Source organism: Seriola dumerili, unplaced genomic scaffold, assembly GCF_002260705.1.
Source record: "Seriola dumerili isolate Sdu_G_001 unplaced genomic scaffold, Sdu_1.0 BDQW01000024.1, whole genome shotgun sequence".
In the NCBI taxonomy this organism is placed as follows: domain Eukaryota; kingdom Metazoa; phylum Chordata; class Actinopteri; order Carangiformes; family Carangidae; genus Seriola; species Seriola dumerili.
Genome location: NW_019174279.1, coordinates 2056429 through 2073212, shown reverse-complemented (window position 1 = coordinate 2073212; position 16784 = coordinate 2056429). Strand labels below are relative to the sequence as shown.

The 16784-nt window shown below is 40.0% G+C and overlaps 1 protein-coding gene across 1 annotated transcript in view; it reads right to left on the bottom strand.

Moving 5' to 3' along the window:
- Positions 1–3176: 3176 nt before the first annotated feature.
- Positions 3177–16784, bottom strand: part of col19a1 (collagen type XIX alpha 1 chain) — a 42018-nt gene continuing 28410 nt past the window's right edge. Inside the window, exons 32-38 of the mRNA XM_022762317.1 lie at positions 11361–11405; positions 10710–10853; positions 9374–9440; positions 9144–9281; positions 8282–8373; positions 5775–5852; positions 3177–3302 (exon numbers count right to left, since the gene is read on the bottom strand). Coding sequence (XP_022618038.1) covers positions 3177–3302; positions 5775–5852; positions 8282–8373; positions 9144–9281; positions 9374–9440; positions 10710–10853; positions 11361–11405 — 690 coding nt within the window. The remainder of the gene's footprint in view (positions 3303–5774; positions 5853–8281; positions 8374–9143; positions 9282–9373; positions 9441–10709; positions 10854–11360; positions 11406–16784) is intronic.

Sequence of the window (16784 nt, the reverse complement as noted above, 5' to 3'; positions counted from 1 at the left end):
ATCACTCGGCACCATATGAGCTTATATAAAGGAGCAGAGATGAGTAACAGAGAGAGCAGCAGGCAGACATTTTTTAATCCAAGGGACCATGCTGAGAGGCTGATCCACATTCCCCCTCATTACAAGCTTATTTACAAGATTAGATTATATGTGGCAACAGGATCAGGTTACGTTACTGTAAAAACAATCAGCCAAAAATGAAAGATGTGGATGTGTAAAACTGATGTTATTGTTTTAAGTGAATTTTGCATTATCTGACAAAGCGTATCTTTAGAAGTAAAACAGCATTTCATTTGAAGGATGCTTCAACCTGCAACACCTCCATCCTTAGTTTGCTTTCATCTGACATTTTCCACTTAGAATAAATGGATTTTAACTTGGAGAGCTGTGAAATGGCTGGCACCAAATTGCCAGTGAAGTGGGCTGTGACATCAGCAGCCTTTTTCTTTTTTGTTCTACCTAGTTATCATTCTGTTTAGCTAAATTGAAGTCACAAACTAATGCACATTAATATCAATTCCAGCTAAATTCAATATATGCAGAGAGCTGGTCTCTCATCAGTGCACCAAAAAGTTCAGATCCCATTAGTTTGCTGATGCTGTCTCATTTGAATTTGGTCAAGGTCGGCGTTATTGTCTCCAAGGGGAACCCATTAAGCCGAATATGAAAATTAGGGTGATGAAAGGACAGAGGCCAATAGAAAGAAAGGATTTCATGAAGCCTATAACCCAAAGAAAGATTGTTTTCCATTCACATTACAAGCAATGACAAAATAAATACATATCCAGCAGGGGGCTCTTTCAACTCACAAATGAAGTCAGTGGCACACATTTGATTCAATACTCATCTAAAATTAGACCCACTCACGCTGATAAAATTTAACAGAGATAAAAACCAAGTCGGCATGCTGAGAAAATATAAAACAAAAAATCCTCTGCAGCATCAGAATAAATGTGAATCATAATTTACATGTGTAAGAGAAGCATGATGACTTTCTATGATGTGAGACATGAAGTGAAAAGAAAAAAAGTGTCAAACAGATCTTAAAGGATGAAATTCAGATAGAACTGAGTTCTTAGCGTCACAAAAGTTCAGATACACCCACAGAACTTTTCAAACATTAATCACAGCAGGAGACTTAAAAGGGAACTTAAAGCCTTTGAGTCGAACTTTCATTAAACAGCGCTCAAAATGAAAGCATGAACAGAATAATATACGCTACAGGCTCATTAATATTTTCTGCTAAATAAAAGTTTGTTGTTTAGTGTGATAAAGTTTAGGTTAGATTTTAAATTAACAAATTGTGCATTTCCATGAAAATCTTCAAAAAGGGCATGAATTAAAATGCAGAATATGAATGCTGGGAACTTTTGTCTTTCTGTCTTGAAGAAGTTCTGCATATTTTCAGTGTGATTGTCCTCAGTAAGATATTCAGCCTGTCACATGTGACTTTCTGAAGAAGATATATCATAAGGCCTGTTTAGGTGAAGCTGACTCAAAGCTTTCTGAAATTACATTTAAATGAACCTGAAACCTGTTAAAGCAAATAAATAAATAAATCAAATAAACTCCAGTCTTAAGACACCCCCAAACCCGACAGTACATAGTGACACACAGTGCTGGTCAGTGAGTGAAAAACCAGGATGTACACCATGATACTGTTAAAACAAACAACAAAAAGTTCAAGTATGTTTATGAGTATAATGGTTCACCAGAATAAGAAGTCTGAAGTTGTAGTGTAGTAGTCCGATTTCCTTTGTGTGGCTGAAAATCAAAAATATACAAATAAACCAGAGGAATCATCATACACGACACTATGTAAACAATATACGTTAATAATTATCTCAAACACAAAAACTCATCAACATCTGCAGTGATGTATGAGCGAGAACAAAAGTGAGAACCTTAATGTATCATTACAACGACACATTAAGCTTATGCTTATGTACTGTAATTATATTGTCAGGTCCCATCATAAGCCCCATTAGACAAGAAAAGAGAGAAGGAAAAAAAAAACACAGTCACTCATTCAACTTATTTACGGATCAGACCAACAGTAACAGTGAATGTGAGGTCACATCACACTCTTTAAACAAATATGACAACGTTTAAAGTAAATTCTTCTCATGTGGAAAAATCTGTCCTTGATGTCTGTGCCTTACAGTGTCAGACAAACAGTATGAGTTGTAAATTTTTGTGTTAAAAATATATGGCAAACTTCACTGATGAGCGCTCAGTGCTGACGCATAACCTACACAAAATGGGAAAACATCTTTATCAATGATTATACTGCAGATTCTTTTAAAAAATGATTATCATTCACACTGCAAATGTGTCAAAAAAAGTTGCAGTAATCCAAAAATGTATTAATTCACCTCCTAATAATAATATTACTGACTACTTACTGACTTTAGAAGAACACGCTTAAAATAAATAATTTCCATATTAGACACATCTGCTGCCCTTTGGTTGCATAAGGTGTTTCAAAAATCAGCAATTTTCTTCCACCTACATGTAAAACGAGAATATTCATTCAGTTAATCTCTCTCTCTCTCTCTCTCTCTCTCTCTCTCTCTCTCTCTCTCTCTCTCTCTCTCTCTCTCTCTCTCTCTCTCTCTCTCTCTCTCTCTCTCTCTCTCTCTCTCTCTCTCTCTCTCTCTCTCTCTCTCTCTCTCTCTCTCTCTCTCTCTCTCTCTCTCTCTCTCACACACACACACACACACACACACAGAGATGTACCTTCTGCCAGCACATTGGCTTATCTGAATAAGAACAGAGGAGTGCATAGGCATGCGCATTAAGGAGACAAACAAATAATTAAGATCATGTTTTCAGACAGGACTGAACTTGTCATTTCATGGTCTTGAATGACATAATTAGAGTTGACAAGGAATGCATTAAATCACAGTAGGGGGATGTGAAAACAAGAAATAACTTAAAAGCACGGTAATGAAAATAATATAAAACTCAAAGGTTTGCCATTTCATTCAAAAACAAACCCAACAGCAATCCCAGAAGAACAAAAACCCCGACTGCATCCAAATGTTATTGTAAAGTGAACAAAAGAGGTCAGCTGTGAGTCTGTCTGATAAACCGGATCTGAGGAAGATGTCAGATACAGTTTTCCTGCTCCGCGGCTGCTGCACTGAGCTCGGAGCTGGACGTCTGTCTTCCAACTAGCCCAAAACCACTCTGCTGGGTTCATAAGGATGGAAGGAGGCAGTCACTGGGGTCACACGTCCCAGGAGGTCCACGGGGCCCTGGAGAGCCAGGAGGGCCTGAAGAGGTGATCCCAGGAGGGCCTTGACAGAGAATTAGACATTATTGATTCCTGTGCTGAAATGCACTTTATCATCGTTCAGTAGAGCTTTCCATTAGTGATAAAACAGGCAGGCAGACGCTCCCTCACACAAACACGCACAGTCATCACTGGCTCTCTTAGTGAAGATGTGTGACACACTGTATGGAAGTATATACTCATACATGGCTGGTTTAAATCCAAAATGTTACAGGATACTTTATATTGATATTTATACTTTCATCTATCTATCTATCTATCTATCTATCTATCTATCTATCTATCTATCTATCCATCTATCTATCTATCTAATAATAATATACTGTGATATTAATTCTAGCTATAATGCCTGCACTAAATTCGACTTAACATTATCATTTTCCCTTAACACAGCCTAACTTCAACCGCAACCCATGATGTTTTTCACTTTAACACCAACAAGCATTTCTAGCATGTTTCCTTTTTTTCCTCAAAAGCTGGATATCTCATTTACACTTAATACATTTTTTAATTTCACTGTAATGACACTAACGGACAGAGAAAATACATTTCCTCACTCTCTAATATGGCGAGGTCATCATGGCAGACATTAGTATCTCATGTTACTTAGCAACAGCTTGTAGAGGTGGAGAGGCAGTTGAACGTCAGTCCCTTGTCTCTCACATCGTGTCCGTACAGTACAAACACAAATACAAGCAACACTTTCATTTTCTTTTCAACGTGTCTTTGTAAGCCTGTAAAAAAAAAAAAAAAAAAAAAAAAAAAAAAAAAAAAAAAAAAAAACCCTCCACTGCAATCCAGTCTAGGAAGTGTCCATTGCATCAGTCAGAGCAGTCACAGCTGGAGGGAGCTCTTCTACAGCTCGTACAAAAAGAAGCACAGACACTGCTCCTTTCCCTCCCTATGAAAACACAACTTTCCCTTTTCCTCACCGCCACATCCGTCTCCTCTAACTGCTCGCACACAAACTGCTGTGGACACTGAAAGGTGCACAGAACAATCAAAAATCTTTTTACCCTCCAATTATTTAAATTAGCATTCAGGCGACAACTTTAGCTGGCTGCTTACAGCTGCTAGCTTAACCCTGCTAATTAGCTACAGAACAGCACATAACTAATGCACTACAGGTGGGCATGACTTAGCAACAGCACCATCAGGAGTAATTACCATCAAATTCGGTTACAAAGAGACGTTGTGGCCTGTCAGGAGGATTTTTACCGTCTGCCTGTCTTCTGTATGTGACTCATACATCCTATTCCTCATGAACCCTCCTCAAGTACAGACTGTCGCTCATTATGATGGCCAAGTGACAGAAATTTTTGGTTGGTAGAAATAATATTTCATCGTCCAGATCTAAATGCAAAGGGGAAACGTAGAACAGCACATTCATTTTGTTCAAGTACTTCTCAACTCTCCCCAAGATGCGACTACAGCTGAAGTCTAACCCCACCCGATGTGCCGAAGGTGCTTCCTATCTCTATGTGGCCCTAGAGAGGATGTCTTCCACCAGCCGTGATTTGTTCTCTCCAGAGGAGCCACAGCCAGGTCCCCTTTTCCCTACACATCCATTATGCACATAGATAGATACAGTAGGTTGAGTGACTTCAGGTTCAATGATAAACTCCTACAGTCACACACTGGAAGTCAGTGAGGTAATCCCACTTCTCATCGCTCCATCGGGGTACAGGGAGTTATTTTTTAGTTCACAGGACCAGGGGACAAGCTGACAACTTGAGTTGTGTTCAGTGAAACTTTTGTCCATGACAACACCAACTTTACAGTCAGCGCTCCGTTACTGCAGCATTTTCTCCTCTTTTGGGGTCCCTGAGCTTTAGAAAACATAGTGCAATCTGGGAGCTGTGTTAATCTCCAGCATGCTGAATTACCAAATGAAGGGTGAAATAGAATTTCAGGTTTGAGATGTGACACAACCCCAGCTCTCTGATAGCATAGTGACATACACTACACTTTCCTCCTTTTAGTGAACAGTTAGAAAAACACTTGCAGATGTGGCGGAAACAGGGTTGTCAATGCAGTTCCTGGTCATTCTGTGACAAATTTGACACAAATACTGTGTTTTCTGTTGCTTATGGTTATTATGTGGCCACGTGGCAGTAAAACTATATCTTTGTATTATTCACTTGATGTTGTTTTTTTAACTTTAAATTCTGTCAAAATTCTTGATATTAAGATTTACAGCAGGATTAATTTAATGTTTTTAGGCACCAGTAAAGATGAAAAATGTCTAGAATGTAAAGGAAAAGAGCTCAAAGCACTTCCTCTGGGAGCGGTCTTCACTGGTGCCTGCTCCTGACTGTTCTGTAGATTTATTGCACAAAATCACTCCTTCCTTTCTTGCACTTTGTCTGCTCAACCAGTGGCTCAAGTCTCCATGTGATCACGTCCAAAACACATAAATTTTATAAAATGAAGTGCTCTAGCCAAGATGCCTCGAAGTCCAGTGTGGTGTTCTTACCTGGTGGCCCCATGACTCCTGGATCTCCCGGTAACCCCAGACCAAGCTGGCCTCGTTCTCCTTTCTGACCCCGGTACCCTGCAGACAGACACAACACTATGGCTGAATACAAGTACTGCAAAGATGAAGCAGATCTGCGTGGTGTCATGTTTACGGACTGTGTAGCACAGTTAGTAAGATTAGTACGAATACCATAACATGTTAAAATCCAAGGACTGTCAAGATGGGGACACACTTTTGTAACCTCTGTATCTGTGCAGCGACTCCGACATCACAGATTAGCTTCTCGATGATATAAACATCATCAACATGATGACAATGTCAGGCATCAAGTCTGCACTTATGCTGAGAGAAGCAGCCTTTGTAGTTGATGTAGAAATAGGCTACTCTGGATTTCCACTTTCAATCCTAAACCTCTTAATAATAAAAAATAAGAACTGACATTCTGTCAAAATAAAAATCGTCAAACAAGCCATCTGTGCATTAGTGTTCGAAGAAGGCGATGTTGTGGGCTTGTACGGCTTTCTGTCTTTGAAGATTTCAAAACCGAGGAATAGTCTTTTTCAATCATGGGTCAGACGCGGGTCACTAGAGGCATTCAGAAAGTGACAAGAGAGGCATAATTAAAGGTGGATTCATTCTATAGAAAACAAACAGATGCAACAGATGCAGGAAACAATCATGTCACTTCATGACAACTAGACTCGATGATGATAAAGTAAAAAAAAAAAAATATAATTCTCTGCCAGAACCTAAACATGATCATAAAATGAAATGCTAGTGCAGAGAAGCTCAGCCTTTTTCTATTTGGCTGCAGAGAGAAAACTAGATTACATCTAAGATGAAAAAAGAAGCAGTGGCGAACACACGCACATGCTTAGTTTGTCAAAAAAGGTGGTAAAAAATGTGCAATAATCTTCAAGTCAGGCCAGCAAGCTTTCTCACTCCATGCAAAGCTGGTAAGTCTTTACATTTCAAAAACAGCAGCATACCAAGTAAGAATGTGTGGGGCTGTGAAAATATTTCCCCATGAGGCACTTAAAGTAATGGAGTCTCAGGACCAGCAGTTGCATGGAGTGCATCAGAAACATTGAAAGGAGTATCAAGCTTTGCACCGCCTGCCCCAAAGGGGAAATGCTTCAATGCTTACATGTCAGAGAAAATCTCAGAAAAAAGGCTTATGAACGCCTCAAAACTGAGTCTCAAAGAGAGAGGGGCTATCCACACATTGTCGCAATAATGAGACTTCTTTCAACACTCACAGAGCCTGGGGCATTCATTCAGGGAGGAGACGTACCATGGAGAAAAGAGAACTGTACCTTAAGCAAAAAAAAAAAAACTGAATAGCACACAGGGCAATAAGCTTGGGTGGCATGCTGGACTGGTGCACACTGATAAATTGAAAATGGCATACTGTGTCGGTACATGGTTTAAAACAAACTGTTTTGAGGGGCACTAATGGACAAAACACATTAGTAAAAAATAATATTGCCACAGAGTGGTTTTTCAGACTTGATTGACAGGATTGCAGTTTTGCACCTGTTGTACACTGCTGTATACAGTATGAACAGCAATATCTATTTATTCATACTTTGCCTTACAAAAAAAACACCTTTCTTTGAGCAGCTGCTCCATCACAGACCAATTACTGTTAGATATTTACTGACATATTCATATTGTACAGCACAAAGCAGAGCAGCTCTGAAACACAGAGTTTATATCCTGATATAATAAAAGACACTTTGTTTAAGTCAGTATCAATAAATATACAGAATGCACTGAAATACAAAATAAAAAATGAATGTTAAAACAACAAAATTTGAATTTATGAAATACGCACTTAACACACAATGACTTACATCAGTGAGTATTTCCATTATGATCTCAGAAGTAAAAGATGAATAGAATGACCAAACAATTACAACAAAAGAGGGGAAAAATAACAAAAAAGAAATGATGCTCTTCAGCATGCATCCTTATGGGTATTCTCTAACAGCTTGAGACTTTCACCATTGTGAAATCAAACCATGAGGAAAAAAAGACTGTGAATCCAACAGAGGGGTTATTTTTCTCCATAAACAATTCATTTTGGCATATTGGAGAAGAAGTCAAATTGGATATTCCAGAGGAGCACAGTCTCCAGCGGAGGATGACGAGAAATAATGAGGAAATATTACCTCAAACTCTCTCCCCAGCTGAGTGGAGGCACAAGTCAACAAAGAAAAAATTAAGAAGTTGTTGAATTTTTGATTTATCAAGGGAAATAACTTTCCTCTTTATTTTCAATAAATATTTATTGCAAAGCTGCATTAAGAATCACCTATAAAACACTTGTTTGAAGCATAAAAAAATTAAACAAGCAGAACAAAATCCAAGACGTGTAATGCGAGTGGCATTAACACAGCACAAATACTACTTTTACTATATTATTCATGAATGAAAGAAGCATTTTATATTATAGCAGTGGGTTAACGTGTAAATGGTCTTGAATAATGTGAGGTAGATACAAAGCTTAAAGAGAAAGGCCGATGCAGTGTCTTGATCTGCACCAACACGTAACACACTCCTCCCTTTCCAAAGTTAAGATACCGTAGTTCTGCTGCGGACACAATAGAAATTCTAGGCAAGTTTGAGGTATAATGCCTGACCAGCAAACCATCAATGCTGCATGAGCAGTCAGGAAGTTGTGTCAGTTTGATAAAGAATGTTCACCCGCTTTCCTGACTATGCTCCTTTTATATTTTAGGAGCTTTCTTTCCTGGAGTGAGGTATCAATACTGTGGCTCTTTCCTGTCCGCACTGATAATACTTTCTCTTATTCAGAGCCAATTCTTCGTTTGTCTTCATATTTCCCAGAGAGCCGCTGTGCACCACACTCCTGGCCTTTCCTCTGCTTCCCGCCCCTCAGTCTGCATTGATATGTGGGTGTAAGCAAGAGAAAAATACCCATGAATCCCTACAAAATGCAAGCGTTAGCCTACATTGGTGCCCTCACCCCAACCCAGCCAGTTACCAATGTCAACTCTTTGCATGCAGAAAAACATCTTAAACTGAGTTCATGCCAACCTGCAGCCCTGGTTTTATAATAGTAAATGCTGCCTCCTTAAAAAAAAAAAAAAAAGGTTACATGTGTGATACAGCATATGCTGGTTGGACTAATTGGTATATTTAAAGCACCAAGGAGCCGTACACATATGTCGTGGCTACATAAACATTCAATTACATCAGGCAACAAATGGTTAATCAAGTTTCAAAAACAGTTTTCATAAATAAAGAATGTTATTTCTTATACATATTGTAACAGAAGTGGTTATTTTCCTGAGGTTATGTTACGGTCCAGATGTTCTGCCTTCCAACTTTAGCTCCTACCTTGAAGACCAGGAGGTCCAGGCTCTCCTGGCGGGCCTGGCAATCCGTCCTTGCCAGGAGGTCCTGGAGGCCCTTGGACCTGTGAAGCTAAGATGCCTGCAGGTGTCTTCTGAAGCATGGCAGCGCTCGACAGCTTCTCTGCAAGGTAAGAAAAATAAAAAATTCAAATGAAAAATGCTTAGAGATGACACAAGGGAGAAAACGCAGAATATAGATGGACAGAATGGTACCTTCAAGGACCCTCAATACTTCATTTCGAATAAACGTTTTGAGTTCCTCCATGAAGCCGGGATCACCCTGTGCGTAGAGAGAATAACATGAAATTCACTGAAGAATCGCTACACAAAAAAAAAAAAGAAAGACATTTAGGAGACGGAAACAGTAACTAAACTTTCATTCATATAGTGAACTGGCAGCTGAGGAGATACAATACAGACAATAGTTATCATGGCATGAAAATCAAGAAGATACCTGTCATATACAGACGAGTGATAAATTACAGGAAAAATTAGTAGAAGCAGGATCACAATGTCTCCATCCATAGGACACGAGGGGGCACTGAATGGTTTGATGAGTATGAAGATGATGTGAATCACCACCACCATCAAAGCACCTGACTAAGACACATCATGGTGATTTTTCCTTTAATTTATCATAGATCTGTATCACAAATTTCATCTATAAAGGTCATGGAAATCATGCTGATGGACTGATTACTGCTAAAATTCTGCTTTCTTCAGCTCTTAACTATTCTTAACTCTGAACTATTCAGTGAAAACTCAGCTTGCATTATAATGTAACATCTGTACCTTAAACCCAGCTGGAAATAAAATGGATTCATTCAGAGAATATTAAATTTGGTATTATACATCTATAAAGAGATTTCTAAGTGTCTTTATGTCCAGATGTGCACTTAACAGGAAAAGTATAGCTTGTCATGGTTCTTTCTGGCTCTAAATGTATGTAACATCAAAGCCAGTATATAACATATATGCTCTCGCACTCAAAGGATTTAAGAAACCCAGAATAACATGGTTTAAAAAAGAAAGCATACTTTATGTCAGTCATGTGAACCCTTCTCAACTGCACTGTTAGATCTTTCCAGGGCTGCATCAGTAGCAATGGCAAACAACTACAGCCTTGGACCTTGAATCTTTGCATTCAAAACAGTTTTTCATCTCTGCTGTGAATGTTATATAACTGTTGTGACTGCGTACAGTATGTGTAAAATGTCTGTGACACACGGAGGTGTTTTCACTGCTCTGCAGATCTCTAGGCACGCCCACATATCTCTGTCTTTCTCTCTGTCTCCATCTCTCTCCCTCTCTGACCTTCTGTTGCGCCTAGATGATCAGGAGTGGGAAGTGTTGAGCAGAAAGAGAACAGCAACCTCCCTTGCACAGCCTTGTTTGATGTTTCATGCAGAAATCTGTGGCTGCACCATTTTCCACACAGGGAACTGAACTAGTTACACAAGCTCATGCAGGGGGTAGGCTGATTAAGGCTTTAATCATCTGCGAGTACAGTCTTTGTTTGCTCTGAGAAATTTGCTACTTTACAACTTACCCGGAGATTTACACTGTCCAGCTGTCCTGGAGGGCCAGGATCACCTTTTTGGCCTTGTGGTCCGATCGGTCCAACGGGGCCAGGATCACCTGGGCGACCCCTCTCACCTTGAACACCTCTTTCTCCGGGAATCCCTGCATCACCCTGTGTTACAGCAGCACAGACTTAGCTCTATATAATACTACAAGACATTTTGCATCATACAGATCAAGATAAATAAAATCACTGACTGGCAAAAGCTACAGCACAGTCATCATAATTTTTAGCTCTTACTCATACCCAACTGTATCACTTAACATGCAGTACACAGCGACCCATTTCTCTTAATGTGTCCAGTCAGTCACCTGTCCTGGAGTTCTGTTGCCAAATATAAAGCTAAAAGCCTCATTCTGCATCCTCCATTACCAGCATTTGCAATAGATTACTGCAGAAGTGTGACAGAGCTCTTTAATTTTGCCTTGCAAATACAACAGGAAACTGTACTGAGCGTTAAATGCCTTTATCCAGTGCTTATGTGCTTGTGGGGATTAGTCATATTTGTGCTGAAGTGAAGACTTTCATTACTATTCATCAAAACCTTTTTTTTTGTGCATTATAGTCTGTGCCATAAAAACAGCTTCTTTTTAGGAAAACAGGAATGATACTACTTACACGTTCTCCTTTGGATCCTCTGTCCCCTGCTCTACCTGTAGCTCCCTTAGAAGTAAAAGCAGAAAAATGTATTTTAAGGCCTTGTTGTAGACAAAAACGTAAACTGGAATGCGAATAATTGGAAAAAGAAATGATGCCACCCCTGAAGCTTTTCATCCACTCTGAGTATTGATGTTCAGTAACATGCAGGGGCACACAAAAAACTCCATTATTCTAATCTGTAGACGTGAAGCTGAGATTAGTATTATTTAAAACCACCATATTAGCATGTTGCTCATATTTACTCTAATATTTGCAGAACTTTCTGTTTTGTTGTCTGAGAAAAAAAAAAAACTGAGCGAGCTTTTCTTGAATTACCTGACTTTGAGAGATGTACTTTTTTTCAGATGACTGTGCATTGATTGCTTCTTACTCAGCTCAGGTGTATTGCTTGTATAATATCTCCCTGTATAGGGTTTCACCTTCTGCAATGTCACGGCTCCTCTGTATCACTCCTGTTTTGTTTTAGAAATGCCTGCTTTCCCACCAGCTGTCTCTACTGTATGGAGGCGCAGGGAGAGAAAATACCTGTCTCGGGCTTCATGTCACAACATCTTGTGTCTTCCAATCCCTCCCTGTCACTACTCATTGCTTCCCTTTACTGCGCACACAGCAATACCTCTGGGAGCATCTTTGTATCAATTTCCTGCTGGATTACAGGAGCCATGCAAAAGACAATCTGGCATGATGTGGTTTTAAAGCGGGCATCTCTTTGTGATGCTGTTCTCCCCTGCCTGCTTTAATCTGCAGTACTCTGTATTCCCCAGTGCCTGATGGGAGGCTTAAATCTATCATCTTGCCCACTGAAATATGCTTCCCTGAGCATTACATTAAACCTCAAAGCAGTGTGCAAGGAATCTGGGTATAGGAGCAAAGCCACCTGCTAGATGGCACTGTTGTCCCACCACAAAGTCAAGCACCATGGCAGAAAGACATGAGAATGAAACTGTAGAAAAGGCTCTGTGCAATAGTGAGATTTTGATGGAAGAATATTAACCAATAATAATGAGAAAACAATAAACTCTTGGGGCTGTCATTAAGGTGTAAGGTGAAAAAATCTTGTAAATCAAGGAGCAAAACAGAAATATTCATAGTCAATCCATTTTGGGTATTAGATTGTATAATGTGCTGAGAATGGCTATTCATGGCAGATCTGTTCTTCATGCTGTGAGCCCATTCTGTGTGATTATGTAGTAAATAGCGTATAATAAATTAGATCAGTCACCTAAAAACAGACTTTGCTGCAGTATTTGTTTCAATTTTAGCCAGGTTCATCAGGCAGGAAAATGCACATTTAATCTAAGTGTCTACTGCCCTCTATTACAAACATTTTATCATTGCCTGAAAGCATTAACTGTATAATTAGGGTAAAAAGACTAAAAGTCAACAAAGCCTTAAATCTGCAGGATTCCATTTAGTTTTTATCGTTAAAATCTCAAATATGCAAATAGGTTTAATGCACTCAGGATGCTGTAGCTTTTGGCGGGGGGGGGGCGGGGGGGGGGGGGGGGGGGGGGGTGGGGGGTGGGGTGGGGGGTGGGGTGGTGAGAATAAAAATCTGCTGTGCCATCTTTTTCTGTAGCTCGGCTGATGTAAAAGCACTTTCTATAATAGGGGATTTGCAGCGTGTTCGCACAACTCACCTTGTATCCGGAGTTCCGTCTTTTCCAGGTCTGCCCTGCTCAAGGAGCGCAACACAAACAAAGACATTTTGTATCAGCTCCCACCTTCGATTGGATCAGCACTGTTGCACTCCTAGTAATCTCCACAGTTAATGAGATATCTCACTCAACCAAGGGATAATGATCCTGATTGCTGTGCGAACACTGTTCCATTGTGCCGCTTACAGGGAAAATTACGAAACCATCTCTGATGGTAAATTACATAGAAGAATGTAATCATCTATAATAAATATATATATATATTAATATATTTTATCCATATTGTCCTTGAATCATGTTCTTTTTTCCCGTGTAATGGTAAAACAACCTGCTGATATACAGTGAAGGAACAGTGTGTTATTCGAAGCCATATTTCCAACCTGGACATTACTGGAATGTTCTTTGGCATCATCTACTTGTGATTATAAAGCGAAGAGCAAACAGATTTCATGTAGCATCCTTACAGCAACACTTGGGGTCCCTCGGGCCTGGGAATCCTGTCTTCTCCAAGCGGCCCCCTCTCACCCTGTCAGAGAACAGAGACAGCCGATGTGTCAGTCGGCAGTGACAAAGGAATGACGCGTGGATTGACAGCTCAAAGAGAGTTAGATGCTGCATCTCACCGGCTCTCTCTGGGATCCCTGGCTCTCCACGAGTGCCGGGCTTCGTCCCCTGTCAATCACAAACACAGGAAGAGAACAGACCGTGTTTGACAGGTCCTCAATGGTGTCATATCTACTGCACCTCTGCAACCTCCCATTTATTTTATAGCACCAGCTGCTACTATAGCTCCACAGAAAATCCACTGTACATACCACAGGTCTATATCCGAGCTCTTAAAGGAAGTAGTGTGGTGTTATGGCACTTTTGTTTTGATAGCTGCTATTCTGAGTGCTTCTGAAACATCATCGACTTGTTGCCAGCAGCAGACTTAAACAACACAGACTGATCAACTGATCAAGGAGGAGCATGAGTCAAGGTAAATTAATCAAGAACCCCCCCCCCCCCCGCCCCCCAAAAAAAAAAAAAAAAAACTAAACTCACTTACTTGAGGACCTGCTATCCCGGATGGACCAGGAAAACCAATATCGCCCTGAAAGAAACCCAACAAGATGTGTCAGTTAGAAGGCATACACATGAAGAATACACATAAATCACTGTCATGTGAAGCGGACACATTTATAGTGATATCAGAAACTGCCTAAACCTGGGTATAATGAATGCTCCTGGGCACTCAGTGTTTCTAACAAATGCAATGATAAAAAAGCTAAAACACTTTCAAAACACTATACGCTGTTTACTCAGAAAAATCTGAAATGTAGATAACAACCTCCTTACAAAGTTAAGCTACACTAAATTAAACTAAATAACCTTTGTATATGTCACACCTTTGATCGTATAACAGACACACACACATCAGCTGTTTCATACAGATTTAGGTACAGGACGCTGTGAGAAGTTGCATGCAGGGCTAGTTTTGTATCATTAACATAAATGCGTCCAATAGTAGCAGTTCATTGTGCGGATGGTTAACTATTACATAAACACTTTAGCTTCAAACTGCCGTGGTATACTGCATTTCAGTTTCAAAAATTTCCACCTGAAATTAGTTCAGTCAGTGTTTCAAAAAAGAAGTGATTGAATTCTTTTTAACATAATTATTTTCCCTTAAGGTGACTCATGACTTCAACAGGAACCCATAATGTGTTTCACTTTCACACTGGCAAGCCTTTATTTTAGAGTTATTTTCAGCTGGATGTCTCATTTCAGAAAATTACACATAATATGTTCTGTAATGAGAATGAAGTAGAGAGAAAACACTTTCCTTCACTTTCTAATCAGGTTAGGTGATGGCAGATGAGAAACCTCTCTGTGCCGATACTGTCACTTACCTTGGCACCAGGTAGCCCTTCCAGCCCGGGTAAACCATGGCCCCCTTGCTCCCCTGAGAGAGAAGCACACAACACTTGCTCAAAAAAAAAAAAAGTCACTACTGATAAAAACTGGGGTTGTTACTTTCCTATTTTCGCACAAGGAATGATGCTATTTTTGGAGGGTGAGCTTGCAAAGGACATTATTATGAGACTGTAAGTAAACATTAGGCAATAAACAAGCAAATATGGATCAAAGCTACATGAAGGCAAGTAAATGAAATTCTGCAGGAGCCAAGATTTAACACATCGTCCTCGCTCCTCTTGATATTCTCGGCCAGTTAATACAACCCTTCATGTGTCAATATGAGGATAATCCTAAGAGGACAATACTTCGACCTGAGTGTATTATATTACATGATCTATGACAGATGCCGTCACACCGTTGTAGACTATAGATGGGATAGAAAAAGAGCCCCATTTGACAGTCACAATCTTAGTCGCTTTCTGCACTATAAATAGAGACCCATTCCTGTGCTCGAGCAAATGATGGCCTCTATCTACCACATCTTGCTCAAGCTGCCATGGAGAAATGCCATTACACTGAATAGAGGGGCAACTGGTGCTGACATAGACGGATTGTGCAGGTAATTGTCACACATGTAGATTGTCATGAATAAGCGAGTATGGCTAAGGGGAGAGTGGGCCAGCCAGAGGATCAGCTGTGAGACGGGATTGGGGCAATTCCACCACAGCACTGGAGGCCACTCACACAATGTTTATTATTAAAATGTCAAATTAACATCCTGGTGAAAAATCACTGTGCAACAAACACAATAAAAAATGCAATTGGCCCTGTGAGAATAAAGAATTCGAGTCGATGCGTCAAATTGTTTCCACGTCTGTGTGGATTGTTTTTCAGCCGTCAGTTTGGGGGGAGGGAGGGTGGGCATTTGAATTGCAAGGAGGGTTCATGAAGGTTCCCACTGGCAAGACAATATGGTACAGACAGTTTTCATATTTGCTGGAGATGTGATCATTTTTTGCTGTGTGCTGGAGTTCTACTGAGAGTGGTTAAGTGCTCAGGCTTGAGGGTGTATTGACTGTGTTGGAGAGAACCACGGAACAGTGATGGAAAAGCAACTGACAACTCTGACTTCTCTATTTTTTCGGGCAGCACAAAATAGCAATATTTTCATAAAAATATATTCCAGAATGAAAAAGCTTCAACTCACTGCAGTTTCCTTCATCTCCTTTGGGACCCTTAAAAAAGAGGGGGAGAAAGACAGATTACTCCCATGAATGTGACAACTGTTACCGATAAAATCATCAATAGCAGACAGAAATTGTGAGGGCAATGAGATGCAAACTATTTATTTATGAAATAACTTACAGTATGCCACATGTCATTTCAGACTTGTATTTGATTTTTATGGTAACAGTTGTCACATTCATGGGAGTAATCTGTCCTTCTCCCCCTTCCCTTTTTACGGGTCGCCAAAGGAGATGATAGGACCTGCAGTGAGTTGAAGTTTCATTCTGGAATATATTTTTTAGAAATATTTTGTCTATTTTTTCGTGCTGCCGAAAAAATAGTAGAAGTCAGTAGTTGTCAGTTGCTTTCCATTCACTGTCTCCGTGGTTTCTCACACAGTCTATACACCTCAAGCCTGTAGCACTTAACCACTCTCAGTAGAATCTCACACTACAGCAATAAATTGATCCTACATTCGACAAATATGAAACTGTGTGTACCATATTGTCTTGCCAAAGTGGACCTATGAACCTCTCTTGCACCTGTCATAATGCCCACCCTGTCCTTCCCCCTCAAATGCCGGCTGAAACAAGCACTG